The sequence below is a fragment of the Corapipo altera genome, unplaced genomic scaffold, assembly GCF_003945725.1.
Source record: "Corapipo altera isolate COAL_440 unplaced genomic scaffold, ASM394572v1 45, whole genome shotgun sequence".
Taxonomy (NCBI): Eukaryota; Metazoa; Chordata; class Aves; order Passeriformes; family Pipridae; genus Corapipo; species Corapipo altera.
The window spans coordinates 18,344,947-18,370,756 of NW_020884877.1; the positions used below are offsets into that span (position 1 = coordinate 18,344,947).

Genomic DNA, 25,810 nt, shown 5'->3' on the forward strand with positions numbered 1-25,810 from the left:
GGAGCTGGAGGTCAGGCCCATTCTCCTCTGGAGGATTGATGTGGTAAGGGGCGTGTGCTCGCTCTGCTTGCGCTACCTGGTCTGCATACCAGGGTGAGTGGGGCACTGCTGTGGGGCCAGGGTGCTGCATGAGAAGGGCTGGGCATCCAGGTGGAGATGTGGATCTTGTGGGCCTGGGTAGAGCCATAACCTCTCCAGTTCAAACCAACGGCCCATTAGGCAGCCATGTGATGATGTGAGAAGGAGAGACATGGAGTGGGGAATGGAAGAGGTAGCGTTTCCTAACATGGTAGAGCAGCCTGCAGGTCTCGGATACTCCCATCCAACCTATCTGGATGCTCAGGACGCAGGCACCCACACTGCCTCCTCTCCGGCAGGTTCAGCAGCGCTGCCAAGACCTGGAGCACTGCCTGCCCAACAGCAAGCCCGGCTCAGAAACAGGATGGCCACCACTCCTGTATTTGGGCAGACTCAGCCCTCTGCCACGTACCCCATGGCATTGGCCAGCCCCTGGAGCAGCCCATGACTGACTACTTGAGGTAGGATTACTGCCTACTCCCAGCAGCAGCACCCAGGAGAGCATGACTGGAGGACACCCAGCCCATCACCACATGGGCTGGGGGCAGCCAGCAGCTCATGGGAATCTGGCTCAGCTCCTGCCTGGGAAGAAAGCGTGGAGAGAACATGTTAATGAGATGTTTCCTCCATGCTCAGCACAGGGCCCTGCCATTCAGCGTGTGGCTACAGACTGCATAAGGACATGGGCACTGAGCGCTTTTGAGCACACAGGCAGGAGTGCGTACATGTATATGGATGCAAGCAGGCACGAATATGTGTTTCTGGCTAAATATGGGGCTCAGACTCCCATTTCCAGCAGCCAGCATGGGGGATCTAGCTGGGCCCACAGTAACCAGTCTGCTTGATGATGGCAATGGAAAACCCACCTCTGCACTGGTAGTGGATGACATGGTTACAGCCCTTGCTCCAGCTGAGGCTTGCTACCTTACTGGTTGTTGTGGGCAAGAAGGTTTTGTGTTGGGGAATTTCAATCAATTTATTGCTGTTGGCAATAAAAACAAAGGCGTAGAGCCAGAGGCACAATTCCTGTGAAGAGTTTATTGGTGTAGCTGTTTCCACTACAGTCAGAGGAGTCACAATGCACAGCAACAACAGGCCTCCTACACTACACAGGGAGGACAGGACACACACGGCCACAGACACACAGAGACACTCGTCTCTCCGCCCTGGGCCCTGCGGGGGGGCCAGGCTGTGGGCAGGAACCTGCTGTGGGGGGAGGCTTCTTTCTCTGATAGGATATTTCTGCAGCCTCCCAAGGAAGGCATTGGACCCTCCCGTAATGAAGCAACCACCATCTCTCGCAGGAGCCAGGCTGGTAAGTGGGAACAGGGGCAATGTCTTGTCCCAAATCCAGTGGTGAAGCATGCATCCCAGCTTCCTCCAGAAGACCACTCCAGCTCCAACCATCAGGGAGAGGCTGGTGTGCCTGTCTCCTCTGGCACTACCCTTGGAGTTACCAAAGGCAGTAAGGGCACCATCAAGCAGTTTCTGGGTCAGCTCTGAACAAAGGCTGCCAGGTCGGGGAGACCCCAGAGGAAGCCCTGTCAGGCAGAAAGGTGTGATGCACAGAAGTTCCATCTGAATATGAGGAAGAACTTTACTGTGTTGGTGACCGTGCACTGGAACAGGTTGCCCAGACAGGCTGTGGATTCTCCCTCACTGGAGACATTCACTGTCTGGACGCAGTCCTGTGCCATGTGCTCTAGGATGACCCTACTTGAGCAGAGAGGCTGGACCAGATGACACACTGACCCATCCTGTGATTCTGTGTTTGGAGCTGCCCAGAGGTGATGGGGGCTGAGAGGTGGGCTGAATGCTGCTCCCTCCCACTAGGAGGGAACCACTGGATGTGAAAAGTCATCTCAGTATGGCAGCAGAATTGGGGCTGGGGGTTTCAGTGACTTCCTTGTAGGGTTGCAAGGAGCCAGACTCAGTGGATCACTGCACAGGGAACGGGAGGGGACCCAAAGGACTGTTTTGTGCTCCAGCACTACATCTCTTGTATAGCTTCTTAAACATGGTTTATTCTTGGGACAGAAATGTGGGCATCAGGAACTGGGATGCAGCCCTATGATGCATTTACCCCTGCAATCTTTGTGGAGGTGCATAATGGCACAGGACTCCTCTTAGTTCCTGTAAGAGGGCAGACACTCAAGGCTTCAGGATACCTGCTTGTCCCCAGTCTCCCCTCCCGGTGGAGTTTGCCTTTGGGAGTAAGGCTGGGAAAATTGAGAGGAGGCTAACAGCCTCTCCCATGCCAAGCAAGAGCTGAAAACCGTTATGTGGGAAGGTGACTGCACAGATGATGGTCTGGAGGACAGGGCCAGGGTGCCTGTCCCTCTTTGCCTGTCTGCCAGGCTGCAGCAGTCCCATGGGCCAGGGGCTGTGGCAGAGGCCCAATGTGAGCACTCCTAGAAGGGGGCAGAGGGAGCAGGAGCAAGGCATCTGCCAGCTGAGTAAAGAGACTGCTGGCCTGGAAGAAGCCCACTGGCCATCCACAGGCAGCTTCTAGCCCATCTCTGTGAGTGCTCAGTGTCATGTGGTGCTGAGACATCCAAGCTTCATGGTAGTGGAGGGGGATGCAGTGGCACCAGCTGGCAGGGTTCCCTTTTACCACCTGGAGACCAGGCACAGGCTGCCTCCAGCCGGGAGGGGACAGAATCCTGACCCAAGGGCACTGAGGGCCCACACAGCTTTGGGATGTGAGAGGCATCTCTCAGCCCACTAGGTCCAAGAGGAGAGAGACTCACAGCCTCTGCTGAGCGAGCGATGGGGCAGCCACATCCAGGGCTGCCTCCTGCAGGGCTACGGAACAGCCATTCGTTGGTCCAGGCAAGAGATCGTTGACTCATGGCAAGTCCCCAGTTAGTTCTCAGGAGGGGTGAGCAGGTGCGAGCGGCCTGTCCCATGACTGGGGAGGGCAGGTCCCAGCTCACACAGGCATGTGCAGCTCGTTGTACTCATCCCGGCCATCCTCGTCAAAGTTTGGTTCCGCATCCTCTGAGTCCAACTGGGAAGAGGCAGAGACCAGGCTCTGAAGGCCACAGCCGGCCCCAATGTGGGGTCAACCCTGGCACGGAGGGATCAGCACACAGCGACCCAGGCAGCTGGGCTGTGCTGGAAAAGCAAGGCTCTTGCTCCTTCCCCTCCCAACAGGCTCCTTTTTTAAACTCTCATGCCTATCTATGCATCCCCAGCCTGATGCCCTTTCAAAGGCCTGGGGCTTTGGTCCAGCACTGCAGCTCTCCCCTCTTCCCCTGCTTGCAGCACCCACTCCTAGGTGCTGCTCCAGGCTGTTCTCCAACAGGAGCTCAGGATGTTGACAGCAGCAGAGGAGCTGCCAGCTCTCAAGCAGCTACCAGCACCCTGGCATTGTGGTTACATGTTTAAGTGCCAGGCAGCCACAGGCTCTGCTGTGATGCTGGGCTGTTGCTACTGGCTCAGTGGGGAACTGGAGTGTCTCTTGATGAATGAGCCACAAGATGGAAGGGGAGACCTGTATTCTAGGCCTCTGACTAGTAGGAACCTGCATTTCCTTGCCCTAGGCTGCCCATCCATCTGACACTGCACTCCCAGAGCTAAAACCTCCAAGGAAGCCATTCACCCACCTACTGCAAAGACCCTCAGATAACAGCAAGAAAAAACAAGCCTTTGATGGCTCAGGTTCTCCCAGCCTTTCAGGCTGCCAAATCTCCTCAATCTCACTGCAGTGTTGCAAGCTAGACTGTGAAGACAGCTATCTGCTTACCGCTTTGAGCTCCCTGTCGTGGAAGAAGCGGGGTAGCACGAAGCGTCGCAATGGCACTGTCATGATCAGGACGAAGGGGAAGGCCAGGGATGCCACTGTAGACTTCACCACCCAAAGCAACACAATGCAGGCCAGTTGAATGCAGGTGAAGAGATTCATTCTCCAGGTCTTCACCTAGGAGGTAAATCCAGTCTAAGAACACATTATCCTTCCACACAGATTAATGAACACTCAACTGGTAGAATGTAACCCTTCTGCATAGATTAGTACAGCAATGCAACACTGCTGCATGCTCTACCTGCCTTTACAGCGAGGTAGAACTCCATAACTCATCAGCCCCTGTGTGACTTGGGAGCATACCCACCTGGCAGTGCAGTGTCCCTTCATCCACTCAAGCAGTGCATCACTCCTATCTATAAACTGTCTGTCTGTCCATACAATATACTGGCAATACACTCCTGGGTGCAGCCTAACAGCATGCTATCCAAGGCATACAATGGCATTGTACCACCTCTGTGCATGGCTTGCACTTCTCAGCACAAACTTGCAGCCAAGGAGGGTCACCAAGCCAAGCATCATTCTAGCAAAGCACTATCCTCCCCTCACCTACCTCTTCTTCCTCTGCTCCTCATTACCTGGTTCCCTGCAACTTGTCTTTGCTCACCTTGACAACGTAGATGTGGTCAGGGTGGTGCTTGGATGGCATGAAGATCAGAAGCAGCCGCTCATAGAGCTGGATGCCAGTGAGAGATGTAACCCCCATGTACAGGAAGATGCCAAAGAGCACAGCCAATGGGATCTGCCGCAGCATGTTCCCCATCACAATGGACAGACCTGCACAGACAGAGCTCAGGGCATGGTGTGTCCCATGCCAGCCCCTCCACAAGGCACCTCAACCTCCAGCCCTCTCCCACCCCCTCTCTGTCCTGGGCTGCAAGGGAAAGAAAGCTCCAAAGGGGTTGGTGTGGGCAGTCCTGCAGTAAGCAGGCAGAGCACAGGCTGGCCTGTGGGGCAGGGACACTGCCAGCAGATGCACATGGTTGGTCCTGAGCTCTCCCCTCCCTCCCTCACCCAAGCAGAGACTCACCAACGAGAGCAGCAATGAGCACTCCGGTCACACGCTGTTCCTTCACCTCCTCGATCCGGGGCTTCTCTCCTGGTGCAATGGCCTTGCTCATCACAGTCAGGGCATTGACATGTGTGACGGAGCGTACTGTCGCTGCAGTCAGCCAGGGCAGCCCAAAGAGTGCACAAAGCCCCCCCATAGTGCCAATGAGAAGAAGGTCCAGGTGGAAGCCAGAGCCTTTCAGCAACTTCCTCTCCTTCTTGCTAACAATCAGCCTGAAAGAAAACAGAGCCCGGGTCAGTGCCAGGCCCGGGTCAGTGCCCAGAGATAACACTGCAGCTGGGGACAACATTCAATTCCCTCTCTGGAGACAGCACACATGGTGATAACAAGGAGATGGCTGAGGAGGGGGATGGATGATGGCTGTCAGCTTCAGGTTAGAGGTTTCCTCCTGTGCTTGGCTGAGGCAGGTCTCCTCCACACCACATCCCGGGGGGAACCAAAAGATGAGTGGAGAAGCCAAGGTACAGCCTGAAATGGGCAGGATCCTGCCCCTGCTGTTCCTCTGGGATGCCCATTGCATCTCCATGTGAATGGCACCAGCGCTTATGCTGGTCTTGCCTGCCTAGGGGTTAGTGACAGTTGGGGTTGGTAGGGGAGGTACTCACGTAGTGATCTGTGTCTCCATGAAGATAAGAATGAAGACCAGGAGAGCAGGGATGGCAGAGGCAAACATCATCCACAGCGGAAAGGTCCCACTGCTGCCCATGGGGTGAATGAACCAGCCACGCTTGTGAGGAGATGTGACCGACAGGCCGGAAGGGACATTCAGCTTCTGGTGGTGTAGTCACAAAACCCAGCAATTATTCATCACTACACACCTGCCCACAGCCTCACACAGGACTGGCCTTGATCCTCCTGCTCTCCCTGGTCTGAACACTTCAGATGATGGGATAAGCCACCCTGAACTGAGCAGGACTTTCTCATGGGTAATCAATCCCCTTCAGTGCAAAAAGTCCCATGTCCCCTAACATGAGCCTGTCTCATTTCCTTTCAGCTACTGAAATTTCCTTCATTTTTGTCCAAAAGACCAAGGAATCATCTTCCCTCAGGAACCTCACCCCCATGCCACTGGTTACAATGCTCCTTGACCTGTTCTTGGACAAATTAAGTGTTCTGAACTGCCTACCCTACTCTGAAGTGGCTTTCCAGACTTTCCAAGACTTTTCTGAGACATTTTTCAGCATTGCTTTTGCAGTGTGAACCCCAGAAGTGACCACATTCTCTGGAAATGACCTCACCCTGACCATGTTCAGAGGGAATATCGTGTTTGTGGCTCTCATCAGACCACACAGACTCCTAGCTGTACATCATCCTGACCCTGCGTTCATTAGCATTTGAACCCTTGGCTCTGTGCTCTCTACAGCAATTTTTGCTATCTGCACTGCAGGGAGAGTTTATGATTTGCATTTATGTTAATCAGCATAAGTATGAATAATATTCCTGGAATGCTTGACCTTGAGCTAAGCTGTGTAACTAAGTACCATTTTCTCAGAAAGCTTTGTACATATGCTGAGTTAATACTGAAATGATAATGCTTTTGATATTAATTGTAGAAGTGTAGAAGGGTATGAAAAGAATGTAACAAAGTGCATGATTTTACTAACATCTGATAGACCCAAATTTTTCATTGAAATTCAAATGAATAAAAATGCATTTTGATTCCACCAAGCCTTGGGCTGTCATGATAAAAACCTTGCATGATGAACAGGAAACAGCTTTCACCCTTTCCCCAGTCTTAGTGAAAAAAAATACCACAACAAAAATATATAAGTACATATCTAATGAAACATGAGAAAAAATGAAACCTGTGAGATGGGCTTGTCTGATAACATTATCAAACTTAATACTAAATTTGTGCATAAACTGGGAAAAAATTCTTAAGATGGTGATCAAAATATTTAGTAGCCTCTACAATCAAGGAGAGAATAAGTATGTTAAGTATTAAACCCCATTGAAACCATTCTACATGCCAGCTTCTTCAGTGTGCATAACCAGTTTATATCCTGTTGATTGACTACAAGTGTTTAGAGTTAAAAACAAGGAATTAACTGCAGTGAAATTCCTTAAAGCCCCTAAAGCCTCCCCTACTAACAGCTGGAATACCAGAGGGATACTAGGACACTCCAGTCCCTGTAGATCTGGCCTCAGTCTCAGCAAGACCCTTGGAGCTTCCCTTCAGCGTGGGAGTGAGGACAAGGGGAATGTCTTTGTTTGCTTTGTGCTGTTATGACTAAAGAAGCAGGAAATACAAATTCCCCATTGCACAAGAGCAGGCCACAGTGCCACAGGGAATTACTGCTGGGCTGTAGGAGGGGCTCTGAGGGCAGTGCTGGCACCTACCTGCGTGTATGTGTCAGTGATGGTGTAATCCACCAGCACCATGACCAGGATGGAGATGGGGATCCCAAAGTCTCCGATGATCCGCCGAGCCTGCAGAATAAAGACCTGTCACTGCCAAAGAGAAGGGCCAGCTCCATGCATCCACCTTGCTACAGAGAGCCTGCAGCAAAGAGAAGCCCCAAGTGGGGCCAGGCACCACTGCAAACCTAAGCACTGCTGATGGGCAGGGCAAGGGAACCCAGACTTGACCCATAGGGCTGTGCATCCCACTGCCCACATAACACACAGTCCTCTTAAATGACTGGCTAATTGCTCCTGCTGGCCTTTTTAGACAGTGGTGCAGGTATTATACAGATGCCCTGCATGTGAGAGATGTCCAAAGAGAAGAACTTGTAAGCTCTTGCCCCTATATTCTAGTTTAATAGATTTCTATCCAGACCAAAGAGCTTTCCCAAGGTGCAGAGAACTTTCCGGCAAAGCTCACTGGAGCAGGACAGTGCAAATACTGTCACCAACAGTCAGCTCTGGTCTGCAGCCTAGGGTGGGCTACTATCCCTTCTGCAAGGTGCTTAAGGGATTTCTGGTGTTTCTTTGGGGGACATCCAAGTGCTCTGGAGAACAAAGGTCTGTACCAAGAAGAATTACATGTTTGGCACATCCCTTGTCCTCAACATTTGGGTCCCACGAACTTCTCACCTTTCCTCCTAAGAAACGGCTGTTCTTGAACTTGCGCATAAAGAAGGCAATGAAGAAGGTGCCTAGCATGAGGATGAGGGAGAGGAGAGCAGTATTGGGCTGCATCCTGGTGCCCAGTGACATCGCATCTGCAGAGAGCATGGTGGCGTTCAGGCTGCTCTGCACATTCGGTGGGTAGAACTTCAGCAAAGGATGTTCTGCAAACACCTGGACAGGTGAGAAAAGCAGCAGGCAAGTTACCACAAGGAGGGGCAGGAGGCACTGTCATTAATGGGAGCCGAGGGAAGCGGAGGTGTCCTGCTCTGTGGAGAGGTGAGGGTGGTAGATGGTGGGCACGGACAATCCCAGCATCTGTCACTTTGCCTCACAACCTACCCAGCTGCAGAGGGTTGGGGAGAAAAAAGTGGCCCTCTTTAATGCCTCCTGCAGAAGAGAAGGGGAGAGAGACATTAGGGCTCTTCCTGCCACCCTCTGTGATGGCACAGGAAGCAGCTGTGCTGAGGCATGAGAGGCCAGCAAAGAAATGCTCTGCAGAATGTCTAGGAAAGCTGTGGCTGAGCTGGCCCTGTTCCCCTGCCACTTGTATGCTAAAGCAGCAGGGTCCCGAGAGATCAAGAGATGCAGTGGCCCATCTCCCTGGGGAAGGTTCACCTTGTACAGTTTGTAGAAGGTCTCGTAGATAAAGATGAGGGAGATGAGGAAAGCAAAGATCTCCTGGGTGAAGGGCGAGATGTAGCGCACCAAGAAGCTTCCCTCAGCTGCCACAATAATGAAGATGAAGACGATGAGCCACAGACCAATCCACACTCTGCCTGTGAGATACTCAATGCCTTGTGTCTGGCAGAACTGAAATGGAAAGGGGAAGGAGTTACTTACGGCTCCTCAGGCTGCCTCCTGCATCTGCTCCCCATTAAGATCAAAGACTCTCCTGGAAAAAAGCATCTACATCTGCTTGGGCATCCAGCACGGAGACAGTGAATTCATTGCTGAAGTCACAGGCAAATTTGCAGACTTTGCTTTAACACCTGCCAGCTCACACCAAGCAGGTCTTTACCTCTTCAGTCTTTTTAACAGTACCTCCTTTGCTTTCTGCTGAAGCCAACCATGCATGATGCTCCCCATCCCACCCATATGGAGGTGCCATTGCTCAAACATAGCCCTCCACTGCTCCATGCACTCAACAGCACAAGCCTGTTCCCTACAAAGGAGAGCGTGAGCATCCTGCTATGTCCCATTGCATAAAGGCTACATTAGCTGGGCCATAATCTCAGACAGCACCTCTGCTCCTCCACACACATCAACACCAACTACTTCCAGCACCAGTCACATCCCTCCCTTTGCAGCCTTCCTCGGTACCACCACAGGCAGAGGTACACCTGTGTGTGTACACAGTGACTGGGCAAAGAAAAGAGGTCAGTGATAAGTGCGGTCACAGGAGAGCAGGGAAATTCACACTCCGCAATGGCATCACCTCCAAACTCTTGACACACCAAGGTGAAAATCTAACTGTAGGAAAAAACATGCTTTTTTAAAGACACAGACATGCTAAGAGTCAGAAAAAAAGAGAAGGATTAGACCCACTGCTTGAAGGTACAGGGATGTTGTAAGAGTAAAGGGGTCATGCTACTTAAGAAACATATCCATCCTAGCTGGCCAGGATACCTCTGCACACACCCTAGGCCTCATCCTGAGAGGTAGGAGTAATGTACATGGCACATCCCAAATGAGTGGTACACACCTTGTTGGGCTCACATACAAGGAAACCTGGACACAAGTGAAAGTTGTGAAATGGTCTTCAAAGAAAGCCCCAAGAACAAGAAAGTTTTAGGATGCAGCTACAAGTGCTTATTGTGCCAAGATGGGCTGCAGCACAGGGCTGGGGGACAATGCTTCCCTCAGAGTCAGCAAGTAGAGGAGTGCTCTTATCACTGTCACACCTCAAGGGATAATGGACACAGCAATGGGAGGCAAAACTCTCTACAGCGTGACCTGTAAAGGGTCAGCAGAGCCAGGGGCAGCCCTGGCCGAGCTGAGAGGAGCCTGGAAGGACCCAAGGACTCCACATTACCAAAGACACTTTGCAGAGCTGAGAAATGCCATCCGCACTCTCCAGAACAAGGGCAGAGTGAGCAGGTGCCAAGCATAGATACTGCCTCACATGTACCTTGTAAAAAGCTTCTTCAAACACCAGCAGAGGCCCTGAGAAGCCAATGACCAGGAGCGGCTGGGCTCCAAGCAGGGAGAAGAGGATCCCTAAAACTGAGGTGGAGATTATCAGCTCGGAGACCCCCATGAGACCCTCAGTTTTCTCTCCTGGGAAAGAGAACAACATGTGAGTGTTATAGTCCAGACACAGGCACCATCACTACAGGCAGACAGGCTGCACAGCTCCAGAAAGAGGAGGCAGGTCCCCATCCCATCAGTCAGAGGTCCCCTGTGTTAGGTAGGGAGCACGGAAGGAGCCCGGGGAGCCGAGACTGGAGAGGCCAAGTGGCAGGGTGGGAACAAGGCAGCAGCTGAGGTGCAGCGCGACCACTCTCCCTGAGCAAACAGCACCAAAGCCCACCCCAGCACAGCATCACACAGACACAGCCAGTGTCCCAGAGTGCAAAGAACAGACCAGAAAGCAGGCCCATTACCTAGGAGTCCCCCGAAGGTGATGGCAGGAGAGAGAGCAGCAAAGTAGATGAAGAGAACGGCTGCGAGACACTGGCTGTGCAAGGCGTCTCTGATGTCACTGAGGTATTTGGGGTACCTGCGCTTTATGTCCCGAACCAGACCTCCAAAAAATATCCCGGTTCGCTTCAAAGGGTCGTCCTCAGCTTCCTCCTCTTCTTCCTCGGCTTTCACTTCACACAGCTCTAGAGGTGCACGGAGGGTAGAGCTTGAGTAGGGAACAGAGGTGAGCCCTTGGGCTGTCCCTCTTCCCAATACCTCGTAGAGACCTTCCTCCAGCAGCACTAGCCTGGTGAGCCCCCTCCACTGCACATCCCACTGCCCCCAGCTGCCAGAGCTGCCCACAGCCAGTGTCTTGCTCCCCTTGTCCCCCTCCCAGCTCCCCACTGCAGGAGCCAGGACCTCCTCACACCTATGCCAGGTTCTGGGAGGGGAGGGCCCACTGGGGCATGCAGGGCACTAGGCATAAACTTGCCCAAATGTGAGTGGAGAGACCTTTGGCTTCCTGAACAGTCCCCTCCTTCATGGACTTCTGCTCCCTCTCCTTCCTCTTCTTCAGCAGCAACTTCTGGAAGGTGGCAATGGATTTAAGCAAGTCTTTTCCCTCCACCTCTGATGGGGGGATGACAATGCTGCAGTCCAAGAACTCATTGATTGCGTTGAGGAGATCTTGACGGTCATCTGCCATGTATGCAGCCTCATGGAAGTGCTGGGAGGGGCAGGGAAAAAGAGAGAGGGAGAAGGCTTAGACCAAGACTAGACCCAGCTACCTACCGCCTGGAAAGTCAACACTTGCTGTGACCCTTACAGTAACATCCTGCTCCCTCAACCCACTACTCGTCTCACTACTGCCACTCTGTGACCCACACTCCTGAATCCCACTTCTCGTTTTGAGGGAAAAGCTGGTGGAGCCATAAAGCACTACAGATAAAAAGCACAGGAACCAGGACCTGAGCAGGAAGCATAAGAGACTCTTGGGAGTCTCCACATGGCAGAGAGAGAGAGAGAGGAAGAGGGAGAGAGGGGGAGAGAGAGGGAGAGAGAAAATAGGAGTCTACAGCATGAAGGAAGCCATGCAAGGGAAACCAGGCAGAAAAGAGATGAGATGAGATGCTTCTGAGAGCAAGGGCAGGATAACAAGGAAGGACTCCAAGGAGACCAGGAGGGGACAGCACAACTGCAAATAAGCAGGGAGGTGCTGGCAAACAGGCAGAAGTGCTGCACTACCTCTGAAACATGCCTTCAGAGAAAGGGCTGGAGGACGATGAACAAGTGAAGAGCCTTCAAAGCAGGGAGGGGACAGCTAAGGTCCCTGCAGCACACAGACTCCCTGGAGCCACACTTCAATGTAAACGATACTGTACTCTCTCCATGGCGCCAGCCACTGTGTAACCTTGCTACAGCCAGCCCTGGCTGCAGCAGCTGCCTCTCCTCTTCCAGCAAGATGAGCAGAGACTCAAATGAACAAGATCAGTCCACAAACACGGTGCTGAAGCTGGAACATGCCATTTCACCTCTTCTGGGTAAAAACACATTCTCAGCTGAGCCCTGTGCCCTGTACAACTCCAGGGAAGGGATCTTTCACCTGGGAGACCTTGTTGTCTATAACCCACATTTTCTGATTGAACCTTTTAGTCTCCAGTTCAGGGAAAGTTGTGCACTATTGGCAGGACAGGAATGTTTGTTACTTGCTTATAGTTACATGGCGCCAGCCGGAAGAACCCTGTGAACCTCTGATCCTCTTGTCCTGGATGTATGCAGATGCTCAGATTGTCTTTTTGCATTTAATTCCTAAACAAGTTAATGAATTTCACTTTCCTGCCATGTAGACAGATGGGGGACTTGTAGCAGTGCATGCACTTGGCAGAAAAACCTTCCTGCCTCCTCATCTCTCCTCCTGTATGGATGTGCTCCTCTGCATGGATGCCTGAGCCATGGGACTCAGCTAGGAAGCTTCATCCAAGCACCTGACAACCATCCCCAGGCATTGCTGGGTCTTTTTTTCAGTGTGGTCTGAGCCAGGTGCCATGGTCACAGGCACTGCTCAGCCTCCCCTCCTCTCCGTTTGAGAAATGTCAACTGAACACCACTCCTCTAACCTTGGGCATTCTTTGTTCCTGCTTTTACATATGGCCCCTTTCTTCACCCAGCCTAGTGTCTGCCCTACTCTTTTCTCTATACTGGAGCGTTCTACCTTAGTCAAGCCAGGCTGCTCTTAAAAATCCCATGTGCTCACACCTGCCTACCCCACCCGGGCCTATGCACAGCATCTCTCAGCACTTTCATCTCAGGACTGTCTCCTAAGGAACCACCAAAACTCCCTTGCCTTTGTCAGCATCACCGTCCATCAGCTTCTCACCTTGTCGGACATGAGGGTGGAGATGGAGCGGCCAATTTCATGGTAGTCCATGTTGGCCTGGCTAGGTCCCAGAAGCACAAAGATGAATCTGACAGGAATTGGGACCTCCAAGACAGATTCCAGGAAGACGGCCTCATTTAGTCGGACAAAAGCCATAGTTGGCTGCTCCAGGAACTGCACGCAACCTACCAGGAGGCAATGTTTGGAGCAGAGTTAATCACCGGGGAGAGCTGTACTGGGTAGCCTTTAACAGTGGAAACAAGGATTTCAGGGATTCCCAGGAGCCCTGCACTTCTGCACGTTCTCCAGACCACTGACACAGCACTCAGCTACATGTTGAGGACTGCTCCAAGTCCTTTACTGATCATTCACAAGCAGTGCTACTTTCTTTAGCCTCCCAGTTAGCCCATTCTTAATCCCTTACAGATGGGCTTTACTTACACTATGAAGGCCTAATTTTAAATCAGAAGATTGCTTCCCACTTACAGAAGGAAGACTCATATGTTACTTTTATCAAACAAACTTCTAATCTCATCAAAGAATGAAATCAGGTTTGTTTGACATGACCTATTTCCCATAAACCTCATTGCTTGGCAATAATTACATTCTTATTCTTTAGCTCTTTATTAATTGAATCCCATATTAGCTCTGCCATTATGTTGGCCGAGAAGGATGTCAGGTTAAACCACCTATAGGTACTGGCTCACTGTCCTTCCCTTCTTGGGCACTGATGCTATGAGATTTCTTTTGTTATCTTGTATGTTCCCTGTATTCCTAAACATTTTTTTTTTTTCCCAGGGAAAAGTAAGTCAGTTCTCTAGACTCATAGGAGCAAACTACACAGTTTGTTTTACAATGTCTGCACCTCATCAGTGCTTGACAGTCTCCTCGGTTCCTAACAGATTGGGAAGTACTCCTGCATCCTCCGGCACACCAGCTGCTTCCTTCACTTACCGAACACAAATGTTTATTGAATACTTGTATTTCTGTGGCATTATTACTGATCTTTCTGCCATCTGTGTCCAGCAAAGAGCTGTGTTCTGTGTTAGACTGGCAAACATGGGCCATCCGAGAGTCCAAGCGAATCGCAAGACACAGCCTTATCTCAGAAACAAGCCAATGTTTAGTTTTGTGAGTATTCAAAGTGCGTTTATAAACCTGACTTGGCCTCATCATGATTAAGAATCAGTTTGGTTGAGCTGCCAAGCATCTTTGCCTGAGCTTTTAATCTACTGCATAGGCAATGATATTTACTTTGCTTGCTAGGTTTGCTCAGATGTTAATGCCACCAAAATGCTGAGAAGGAATACTCTTGCAGTCAGAAGGAACCAAGCCCAATGATCCTTGAGCCTGCCTGCTCATAGCCCTAAAAAATCCCCAGGCAGTGCTATGGCCAATACCTGAGACTTTGCCACCAGCCATGCCCTGCTTCTGTAAACTGAAAGCTCCCTGGCACACACAGCCAGCAGTCAACACTGGTCAGGGACAGGGATCAGGTGCTGGTGAGGTGTGAAGAGGCAGACAGAGGGCAGCAATGCTCAGAGGCCCAAGAGCAGTTATAGCCAGGCCACCAATCCCTCAGGCACCACTTACTTACTTCTGAGCTGCAAAACCAGAAGTTCTGGTGAGCCTGGCAGGACTTTCACCACTAAGTTGTGCCCCAGTTCCCAGCAGCAGAGTCTATCATCCTCTTTTTTAATTTAGGAAAAGAACTACCCTGGCACCCCATACATTTACCACAAAGAGAACATGCACCATCAGCAAAGGAGAGAGTGTACCAGGCTCCCTCCCCAGTTGAATGTTGGAAACATGTAAGAGATGACCAAATATCTCTCAGGAGGGAAGGCACAGACAGCTGGGGCCAGACCAAGATCTGCACTAGTTGGGGGACACTACACGCCATCTCTTACCCACGAGAACTACTGTGGCCTCTGCATCTTCAGGGATCTTCTCCATCAGCTTCAGGTATTTACGGTGGCCCTCAGAGTTATGGAGATGTGGGTTTTTCTGCCAGGCAAGAATACAAACAAGTAAGGATGAAATCTCCATGCTTTGGTCTCCCTACAGGGCCTTGCACCCCACTGGCATAACTGCAGCTGGGCTTGCCTTGGCTGCACACCCAACACCCTGCTTCACAGGCAAGGCACCCTCACAGCAGAGGCCACTCTGCAAGCACCAGGGCTGTTGCTGCCATTACATGCTCAAGCAGACATCCGCATACAGTGCCAAGCTAAAATTAGGTTCCAAAATCATAATGCAGCGACCCAATTTCCAGCACTCTGGGTGATCCAGGGCAGCTCAGTCCTTGCAGTACAAGGTTCCCCCATGAAGGGGCCCAGAGGTGGGTTCCAAGGGTTGCTGTCAGCCAAGAGTTGTCTCTGGAGTGTGTAAAAAGAAACAGTACCTCCCTCCAAACCCCGTCACCCTCACCTCCTTGCACTCGGTCTCGTTGGCCTTGGGGTCGGCCATCTCAATGCGCTCTTCCCCCATGAGGGGCACACAAGTGTCTGTGGTGTGGTTGTGGTGGTGGTTCCCCACGATGGAGTTCATGCTGGAGCTGGAGTGGTTCCTTGGGAAGAAGCCCTCTTTCTCATCATTGGGGTGGCTGGGGGGGAGAGTGATGGCCATGAGAGGACCTGCCTCCCTTCCCACCCAGGGCTCACATGTAATCCCTGAGCCCTGGGAGCCCTCATCCGTGTGCCACCCACCTGTGCTTCAGCAGCAGGGCGCGCAGCACGTTGGCTCGGTCTTCTGCTCTGATCTGGTCAGAGATGATCATGGTCTCCACCATGAGGTGAGCAATGCCAGGCAAAGTGGTCTGCTCCAAGTCAAGGAGGACAGCACCTGCCATCAAGAGGGGAAGAGCCCTGCTTCTAGTGTGCAATGCTCCCTATTTCATGCCCACTCTGGGGACACAGCTGTTCCACTAGGAACCAGGCTCATAGAGTCTCTCAGATGAGAAATGCCCCAAGTCCAGGTGCCCTATGTCCTTTCTGTAAACTCTTGTCCCAAGAGAACCCAAAATCTCCAAGACGCACTGGTCACTCTGGTATCTCCTTTTGTTTCAGTCTCCTGCTCTGACCAAACTTTCCATTTCACACCAAAGATGGGTCCAAGACCTGTCAGCCGAGACACAGCTGGGTGTTGCAGCTGCCACATGCCCAAGAGCAGTGAAACAGAGCATGGAACCAACACAGGCACCCTTGGGCTATTGTAAACCCTGCCAAACAGGTTGCAGGATGTCTCCACAGGCCCTTCATGGAGACTGGACACAGACACTGTTGTGTGCCTCCACTGATGGGCCAAACAGTGACAGAAGCTATCCAGCAAAACCTGTCCCAGAACCAGAGCCAAACTCTGGCCTGCTGCTCCTGACTCACCGTGGGCAATCGTCTTCCTGAGCTCCAACAGACTGCGGAAGGACAGTGAAGCTACATGGGGTTTCCCCCACCTTGCTGTATCCTCCTCCACATCCTCCTCAAACTTGATCCAGCGGGCCGTCTCCCTCCAGTGCATCTCCTGGTTCTTATCCACCACCAGCTCATTCAGCTCCACAAACACCTAGTGCGAATTACAGCCAGGACATGAGACTTCCCCTGATGCAGTTCTACTAGCAACACACAGAAAGACTGAGCTCTGTTCTCAAGGTACCGCCTGGTCTGAAGCACTGCCCGAGCAAGCCTGCTGTAGTTAACCAGAGGCTTGGTGAACAGAAGCAGCCAGGACAAATATCACTGACAGCGTGGCAGGAGCTTCCATCAGCACATGGAGCACCAGAAAGCTTCAAGTCAGATGGTGTGAGCAGACGAGAGAGAATGATGCATTGCTGCATCCCTTTCCACCAAACTGTGACAATTTTGTCGTCTGCCTCCTTCTTGGTTTCCCCCAGAATTTTCCACACTTACCAGAGATGACGATATTACCATGCTGCCAATTTCCACAACAGCACTACCATTTCTGGGATATTTTAATGTTTTTCCTAAGGTCAAAGCTTTGCAATTTCAGGGAAATCTCTACTTTTATTGAAAAAAGTGTATTTTCAGCCCCCAAGATAATGGATAATAGCCTGAAATGTCACCCTCAAGGTCATGTAAAGAATTAATTATATTGAAACACATTTATCACTTTATAAACTGCACGTTTCTAGTCCTGATTTATGTCTTCTGAACAAGTGTGGGAGGACAGCACATGGATACCTCATGGGGCTTTCTATCCAGCTTCTTCTTCTTCTTCTTTTTCTTGACAGATGGAGTTGATGCTAATTTTTTGCTTGTCCTGGTGATCTGACTCCGAGATGGTTTTTTCATCAGATGTCTCCTCACACCGGGGTTATCTTCAAAACGGTGGCCTGAAGACATAGGAAAGAAAAAAAGACCGCCAATTTGTCTAGTGGATACACACTGTCTGGCAAGGAAACACATCCGAGCACACCCTTCTTTCATTAGCTTATGCTACCAAAGCCCTGGCAGCTGGAGAACTCACCATCATCTTCCAGACCTTTGAAGATCCTTACTGCCTCATCTGCCTACTTTCAGCTCTTCCAGATGCCTGTGAGCTAATTTCTTCACAAAGAAGGCTTCCTCCCAGGTTGTGCATACACTGGAGCTTCATCACGAAAGCTTTTACTCGTGGTACCCTCCCCATACTCCCTCAAGAAAAACCAACCTGCAGCCTTGTCTGCAGAGCTCTGCACCCCAGATAGCACAGGCAGGCACCTGGCTGGGGCTCATCTCTCGCACCAGAGGAAGGCCTGGTGCTCAGCAAGCAAAAAGGGCAGTGAAGGGGAAGGATATTTAGCTGCTGGTCTGGGAGACATAAGGAAATATCAATGACTGTTTTATTTAATTGTGCAATGAGAGTGTAGGATAACACTGCAGCTGGGGCTGGCACGGACGCTGGGCAGTGAACTCCAGCTATTGCTGCTTCTAGACATTCTGCAGTGCCGCTGTGATGCCCTCGGAAAGGTCTGCCTTAGAGAGTGGCTGGCTGAAACAAAGCCTCACAAAGCCTCTAGAGAGGCTGTTAAGGCTGAAGTACAGACCAACCACCAAGCTACCAGTGCTGTTGGCAAACCAGTGCCCACCAAAATGATTCAGTCACAACTGTGCCAACCCCCTTTGCAATGCTGGAGAAACAGCACCTGGGCAACAGCCTGCCATGGAGAGAAGTTTCCCTGGACACTACTCAGAGACAGCAAGTGTATCTTTCTCGGCACAGACAAACCATGGGAATGGGGAAAGCCTCAGAGCCTGCCTCCAGGATGGGCAGGCTCCACCACGTAGATCATGGAGTGAGTGCTCTTGCTCAGCTTTGGTCCATCGAGGTTTGCTGGCCTTGCTTGTAAGACAATGCCAAGGTCTTCTCCCAGCTCTCCATTGGCTGGGATGAATGTTCTGTCTGCACGTACCTTTCTGCACTTAGCTTGAAGACCTGCAGCTCTCAGGGTATGAGAGGCAGTAAAAAGCACTGCATCTGAAAGCTGAGTAATCTCTTTGATGTTTTAGGGAAATATTCATGCACATCTGGCATGGAAAGACACACCCAGCATTGGGCCAGGCATACCATGGCCTTGCACCTTGGAAATCTGGGTCGCTAAATTAAATATAAAACGAATCAATATTGAGCCTCAGGGCATTTTCCCCCATTGGCTGCCCTACTGATGCACGTCCTGCTGATGGCGGGACTCCTCCCTGCTCCACTTACTGCACTGCAATGTCGATAGGAGCCAATAACTGCCCACCACTACAAACATTTCTGGGAGTCGGGCATGTGTGGGGCTTCCATGGAATTTTGCATGGATTTCTGAGTTCCTGTGTGCACAGTAGCCACTTTATCACACTCTTTGTGAGTTTATACATAAAACAAGCAGTCCACCAGGCAGACGATTCTGGTATCCGGCAACTTTGCTCCAATCCCTGCAGCTTCTGATTCTCATATGCACCCCAGGACTCATTCTCACCATGTCACTGGAAGACCAGGGCCAGAGTACGCTCTGCCCAGCAAGACAGAATGCTCACCCAGAGCACAGCAAGCTTTCCCTATGGTGATGACAACTTATTACACAGTGCTCAGAAAGCATTCACATGTCCAGTCTCAGCCAGCAAATGGCTGGAGGACAGATAAAACACAAGGAGCCAAGTTTCCTGATAGAGCCTCCAGTGACTCCCATACTCAGTAACAGGGACAGGAGCCGGAGTGCTGCAGGGTTGGAGTGCACTGGTGAAGGCATACCTCCAGAGCCCTACAGAAGACTAAGGAGAGATCCACTTTGCTGGTCTCCCTTTGCAGTACTTGTGGCCACTGAGATGCCAGCTGGGGGATACAACTACAGGAGCAGAGTGTCCATATGGGCTTAACTTAGGAAAAGGACACTGGTTTTTGGGAGTCTCACGCAAAGCCCAATTGAGATGCTCCAGGCTGCTCACAAAGACCCTTTCAGTGTTCTGTGAGATTGGTGCTTTCCCCAAATGAAAGTCAAGCTCAAGAGAGCACCTAAGTCTGGGGTACTTATTCAGGACAGAATCTTGGACTGAGATCAAAGAGTGATATGTCCAGGGTATAGGTCTGCCCTTCTTGCTTGAAGCCAAACTCCCCAGGGAATACAGCTCTTGCTCCCCAGGATATGAGCATGAGACAGTGACAATGTCAGAGGACAGACAGAGATTCCTGTGGTAGCTCAACTACAACGAACTAGTATGTCACCCTCCCACACAGCATCTCCTACAGTGTCCTCCAGAAGATCTTCCATGTTGGCTTCCACAGAAGTCAGATTTCTTCAGATGACGAAGTTCCTTTTCCACCAGCTTAAATCTGAATATGACAAATATGACTTTGCACTGGTTAAAGTCTTCCCCTAGAGTGCCTGTGCTAGTCAATCCAACTCAGCAGGCAACTTCTTTCCGCTTGTGTGTCAGCTCCCACTTCCCTCTTTTCATTTTCCTTGATCCACAAACAGGAAGACCAGAAAGAGGCAGCAGAGTATTTGTATCAGTACTAGAGAACAACCTGCATCACAGGGATGGTGCACACTGCCCATATACCCCAATGGTTAAATTGTAGCAAGAAAAAAATATTAAAACTCCATCTCTTGAAATATTTAAAACTAGACTAAACAAAATGCTAATCAACATGCCATAAGACACAACCCTATGCTGGCTTCTAGAAAAAGCTACTGCCCTGTCCTGCACAAAGCCCAGGTCTCTCCTGGCTGATGCTGAGTTCAATGTGATAGGAACAGTTGAACCCCAGCTCATCCCTGCTGCCACCCAGGTATCCCTTGCCCAGCACTGCCCATGGTATGAACATTTTAAAGAGTGTAAGGAGACCACAGACTCAACTCTATTCAAAAGGCAATTGATTCCTCCTAGATCTGAGTTGGTCCTGGACTGCCATGGACTGAACAGCTGGGCAAGGGGCACTGCCAAAAGTGAACTGGTTCTGCACAGAACAGTCTCTAGTGTCTTTGCCGTGTCTGACTCTGCCATCTCTCTCTGCAGGATTAATCCACAGTGTGAATTCATTATACAGAAATAATTAAGAGTTGACTGTACAGTGCATCCTGTTTCAAGCACCAGCAATATTAGCTGTAGCAATCAATGAATGTATTAAATGCTAGCAAGCCAAATTTCCCCACTTTACAAGTGATGTATATCACACCTTGCAGAGTGATCTGCCCCTTCTACCTTCCCAGGAATAGCCATCCTTTTCCAGGTGAACCTGGGGAAATTTCTCACACTTTTAATGTACAGTTCACTCAGCTTGGGAGAGCTGATGGGACCAATTTGCTCCAGGTTTCTATTTTGAACTTTGCTACTATTATATGCTCTATCAATTTACAGTAACAAGTAGCAGACTTGTTACCGTAAAAGCCAGAAGCTAATCCCCACTTGCTGGTCCCTGTAGAAGCACATAGGCAGACATTTTTTCCCTGAAGATTTGTAAAGATGGGACAGATGACAAAGAGAACATGATGCTAGGATTAGGAGGCAGGGGAAATTTAGTGTTTTGCCTGAGATCACACAGACAGTCTGTGGCAGAGCCAGAAGCTGAACCAAGGCATCCTGAGTGCCTGTTGCAAGCACTCTCCCCTCCCACTCTTGTGTGCAAAGCCAGTAAGTGTGTTAGCTCTGGGACCACATCACCCTCCCATGGGCACTCCTAAAATCCCTTGAAAAATTAACACACGATACAGATGAGGACACTTGGACAACCGCCACAAAGCTCTGGCTATGAACATTATCACTCCCAAAGTGAGTCACAAAGCCACCTTTGAGTTACCACCATCTGCTAAGGAAGAACTCCTGTGCGATGGTGGGAGCGAGGCTCTGCTTTCTGTGAGGTCCCTGGGATGGCTCAGAGATCCCTCTGCAAGGGATGTGCAGGTATAGAAACAGATGCAAAGAAGAGAAAGGCATTTTTCACTCTCAGGATTCCTATCCTCTCCTTCCCTGTTTTTCTCACTCTTGTTTCCTTCCTCTTTTCCCCCTTCCAGGCACACCAGCCAGCCTGCCATCAGCTAATTTCACAGCCACACTCAAGCCTGCAGACACAGGGATTAGGTTATTTTTTTCTCTGGGCATTAGGCTGCGGTGCAGAGCTGAGAACCTGATACCCACCTCCGCTGTCAGATCCGCACCTTGACTCAAATTCCATCAAACAGAGCAGCAGCACACTGTCACCTTGTGCTACAGATGGAAAAGGAAATCTCTTTGTCCTTATACACACCTCGAAGCAGCTGCTTTTTCTCTGGCCACAGCATGGGCCACATCCTGATAAGCACAAACAGCAAGATGCAGCTGCCTCCAGAGCTGCTTGAGCGAGACACACACAGTAAAGCACCTCAACACTGTGACACAGATCTGTACTAAGACCTTGAACAGACACACAGACATCAAGCAGCATCTCCAGTGTCCCCAGCCATACAGTGGGGCAAGACCATACCTCTCCTAAACCAGGAGACCAATCTGACATGGCGAGGGTGCAGACAGCAAACACAGGAGGGGATATGCACTGTACTGGGGGCTCTGATCTACAGTTGCAACTGTAGGGTCACTGCTCCAGTACTTACAGGTGGGCTCCCCGCCTGGGTAGCCCAGATGGTTTCTGATGGCCTCCCATAAATCATAGTCTTCAAAATTGAAGGCAAATTCATCAAAGTCTTCATAGCTGAGTGAGTTGCGAATATGAGAGCTTATCGCTACCTCCGGGCTGCTGCCCCCTCCCGATTCCTTCGCTGGCTCCTCTCTCTCTTGAAGGGTTGTCATTTTGTCCTTGTGGAAGTCAGGGGTCAGGTGTCATGGAACACTCGCCTTCAGATGAGGGAGCGGGGTAGTCAGGCTGATGTGTGCAAAGCAAGCTGTCCCCCTGGGGAGGCTTCACCGCAGCCCTGGGGACAGCCCTGGTGCCTCGCTCACCTCCTCATGGGGCACGAAGGTGCCAGCTGCAGAAGCTCTGATGACTGATGAGGTTCCAGGAAGGCTGGCTCCACCCAGGGATGCTTCCGTGGGGACTGCCCCACCAGCTCCTCAGGAGCAGTGTCCTCGCTTTGCCGTGGGGTCTTGTGCCAGATGCCCAGGGATGCGGCACTCGTGGCCCGGGGACAGCCAGGCTGCGTGTGCAGCACTGCTTCTCTCCCTCACTCCCCTCTGGTGTCTCCCTCCCTCTCCAGCCTGCAGAGCAACCTATTGAATTCTCCATGTCCTCAGGCCCGGAGCGTGCATTTCCATGACGTCTCTTCTCTCTGTCCTCGTGCCACACACAGGGGCAGTCCCCTTCTGAGGCACTCCAGAGGGGGCAGCTGCCTCTGCCAGGAGAGGCGAGGAGAGGAGAGGCTCCTCATCTCAGGTTTTCTGCAATACCAGAGCTGGCGTGTCACACAGAGGGCTGATTGCTGGGAAAGTGTGTCAGGAGACAAGAGAGCTGGGTCTCAGGGAAATGCTGGGAGCCCTGAACCAGAGAGGGCAGTGGGGTGGGTGGAGGAGCAAGCATTCATTGAGTGGGTGGGAGTAGAGATGCTGAAAACATGGGGATAGGTGCTGTGGACAATGCAAAGCTGACAGAGATGAGATACTGTTGGAAAAGCAGGGTCTGAGGCAAGTGAGGACCAGGTCCTGTGGCAGGCTGAACACCATGCCTGAGATTTCTAGGGAAGAGGGTAAAGCAGAGAGAAGCACGAGACAAAGGGACACACACACTGGTAACGCAGGTAGTGTTGTAAAGCCTCACTTTTCATGCCGTCCAAGTCGGCGGATGCCAGCATCTGGGCCTCAGCCTCATCTGTGGGGACACGCTGGTATGCTGCGCTCTCCAGTGTGGTCATGCTGCCGATGCACATCCTCTCCTTCAAGTCATAGGTAACCCGTTGTCCACTCGCCACCTGGCCCCAGGGCTTGCGCTTCTCCCACCCACGTGACAGACGTTCTCGAGGCCCGGGGGGGCTGTAGGAACCAAAGGGACTGATGGTAGCAAGTGGGGTGACTGAGGATGGCCCTCAGGGTTTGGAGTCCCTTGGCCCAGCCCTGACCAAAAAGTCCCTGAGAAGGAGTACAGCCAGGAGTCACCTATCTCAAAGCCTAAAGGTTGTCCCTTCTGCTCTTCCTCTCCCCCACCATAGAGTGGCATCAGCTTACGGTCAGTATTGGAGACCCACCTCTGATTCAATGGCCTCAGAGTTCCCTCCTGGGGCTTCCCATCTTGCAGGTCAGCACAACAGCATAAATTACTTGGGAGGAAGGGTACTCCAGGTGTGCAGCCCAGTGCCCCCAAACCCATACCCTGGGGATCCCACAGATTCAAGGATGTTGCAGGAGTCCCGTGGAGTGACTGTCCGACTGGGGAGTAGCCCTTTTACTCACAGCTGCTCTCCCTCTGGGCCCCATGTCCCCTCTGGCTCAGCAGGCAAGTTCAGGTTGGGCATGGGGACAGACTCTGCAATGACTCTGAGGCAGGGGGAGCAGCAGGCAGCTTGGCACCGCTCACCTACCTGTGGAGAGAGGCAGGGCCCTTGTCCTGCAGAAGGTCAGCAAAGCGAGGCATGGGAGACAGGATGCCACACTCCTCCTCCATGTGGAACTGTGCGGGAGCCAGAGCACTGCTGGACTCCTCCTCATCGCTGCCGACAGTGAACTGCAGAGACAACAGTCCTGATAGCAAGAGCTGGAGCAGGCAGCCTTCACCCCAATCCTTGGCATGCAGATCCTCCCCATGTCACCATCTCCCTGAACAGGCAACATCAACTTGCCTCTCATGCGCCATACCCTGGGACTGGTCATACTGAGCCCCTCACCAACCTATAAACCCTAAGGACACATTGATCTTTCCCCATGGATCTTACATCCCCAAAATGGTCAAGCATGTCCTCTCCAGCATCCACCCCAAGCAATGACTTACCTGTCACTGTCCCCCAGTGCCCATCTCTGTTAGGCAAGGATAAAAACACTCTTACCACAATAGTGCACAGCTATAACTTCTTCCCACTGAGCAACACACTTGTTGGAACCCTCCCTCTACCTCCCCCCAGCCTCCAAGCCCCATCCAGGTAGGGATGCACTGGCCTTGCCTTTGGTTTGCTTGAAGGCTCCAGCTTAGGGGATGTTTCCTTCCCACGAGCTTCACCCTCAGACTCAGCAGAGATTTCTTTCTCCTGGACCTCCTCTGCCTCAGATTCTCCTTCTTCCTCTTCTTCTTCTTCCTCTTCTTCCTCCTCTTCTCCTCCCTCCTCGTCCTCTTCCTGGATGGTAGGGGTGACCTCCGAGGGGGGTACTGAGGTTTTCTTCTTTTTCCTCCTCCTTTTTTTCCTCCTGCTGGCACGGGGGGGCCTCTTTTGGAACTTGAGGGCAGAAGGGAGGTGAGTGGAAAGGGGATGATGGATGTGGTGCGAGGTTTGGCGGTGGACTGAGAGAGAAAAAGAGAGTCAGGGGCAGGAAGAGGCTGGGAGGAACCTGCCAGGCGCCCCTTCAGGAAACAGCATGGTCTGGAGATCAAGGGCCAGGAAGGGCAAGGAGAGCCACTAGCCCACAGGGACACAGCAAAGCTCTTTCAGTGATGTGGCAGGCTGTGTCCAGCCTGGAGTAGGTGGGGAGACAGCCCTTGTGCAGTGCCAAACCACCCCAACACAGCTCCACAGCCCTGGGGAAGGCAGGACTCCTCTCCCAGTGTTCCCAAAAGCCATTTGAATGGCTGCACAGAGCTGTGGTGACCTGCCAGAGGCAACATCCCCTTGCATTCTCAAACAGGCAAGATAACTTAGTGCTTAGGGCCATGGCTTAGTGGTGGATGTAGTGCTAGGTTTACGGTTGGACTCAATGATCTCAAAGGTCTTTTCCTAAATGATTCTGTGATGCTATGATTTCTGCACAGGGTTCTTTGAGTTAAATAGATGCTATTAAATAGATGTTATGTATCCTCCAGGCTTTGACAGAAAGTTCTTCCTCCATAGACAGGAAAAACAGACCGAGCCTTTTAGTGCAGATGCAACCTAAGTCTACGTTCCAGGTACTGTGAGGGTGTGTGTCCACAAGCCTCTGAAATGCACATTCAATTAGGAGGCTGTCTTTTAAAAATCAGTGTAAAAAAACAGGGGAGGAGGACTTTTCTTTAAGTTAATCTACAAAGAGAAATTCATACAGGCTTGACTTGGGTGTCATGGGAATTAAGAGTGAGAAGAAATTAAGGGCATTTCTGAACCTTCACTCCAAAACAAAGGCAACGCACCAGGCAGGGAACAGGGCAAACTCAGCATCTCCCCATAAGAGAAAGGAAAGCCATTTCTGCCAGGTCTATCTGC

General features: G+C 51.4%; 1 protein-coding gene across 3 annotated transcripts in view; it reads right to left on the bottom strand.

Moving 5' to 3' along the window:
- Positions 1-1,766: 1,766 nt before the first annotated feature.
- Positions 1,767-25,810, bottom strand: part of SLC4A3 (solute carrier family 4 member 3) — a 34,201-nt gene continuing 10,157 nt past the window's right edge. For 2 of the 3 annotated variants that reach the window (XM_027636587.1, XM_027636586.1), the window contains exons 4-23: positions 24,584-24,918; positions 24,008-24,150; positions 23,251-23,462; positions 17,223-17,374; positions 16,407-16,587; positions 15,735-15,870; positions 15,457-15,631; positions 14,937-15,033; positions 13,027-13,211; positions 11,163-11,376; positions 10,631-10,852; positions 10,156-10,304; positions 8,643-8,837; positions 7,992-8,198; positions 7,296-7,385; positions 5,561-5,727; positions 4,914-5,167; positions 4,491-4,660; positions 3,827-4,000; positions 1,767-3,088 (exon numbers count right to left, since the gene is read on the bottom strand). In XM_027636587.1, coding sequence (XP_027492388.1) covers positions 3,011-3,088; positions 3,827-4,000; positions 4,491-4,660; positions 4,914-5,167; positions 5,561-5,727; positions 7,296-7,385; positions 7,992-8,198; positions 8,643-8,837; positions 10,156-10,304; positions 10,631-10,852; positions 11,163-11,376; positions 13,027-13,211; positions 14,937-15,033; positions 15,457-15,631; positions 15,735-15,870; positions 16,407-16,587; positions 17,223-17,374; positions 23,251-23,462; positions 24,008-24,150; positions 24,584-24,918 — 3,536 coding nt within the window. In that variant the 3' untranslated portion in view covers positions 1,767-3,010. Of the gene's footprint in view, positions 3,089-3,826; positions 4,001-4,490; positions 4,661-4,913; positions 5,168-5,560; positions 5,728-7,295; positions 7,386-7,991; positions 8,199-8,642; positions 8,838-10,155; positions 10,305-10,630; positions 10,853-11,162; positions 11,377-13,026; positions 13,212-14,936; positions 15,034-15,456; positions 15,632-15,734; positions 15,871-16,406; positions 16,588-17,222; positions 17,375-22,093; positions 22,846-23,250; positions 23,463-24,007; positions 24,151-24,583; positions 24,919-25,810 lie in introns of those variants that run through there. The other variant, XM_027636588.1, reaches the window with a different exon arrangement.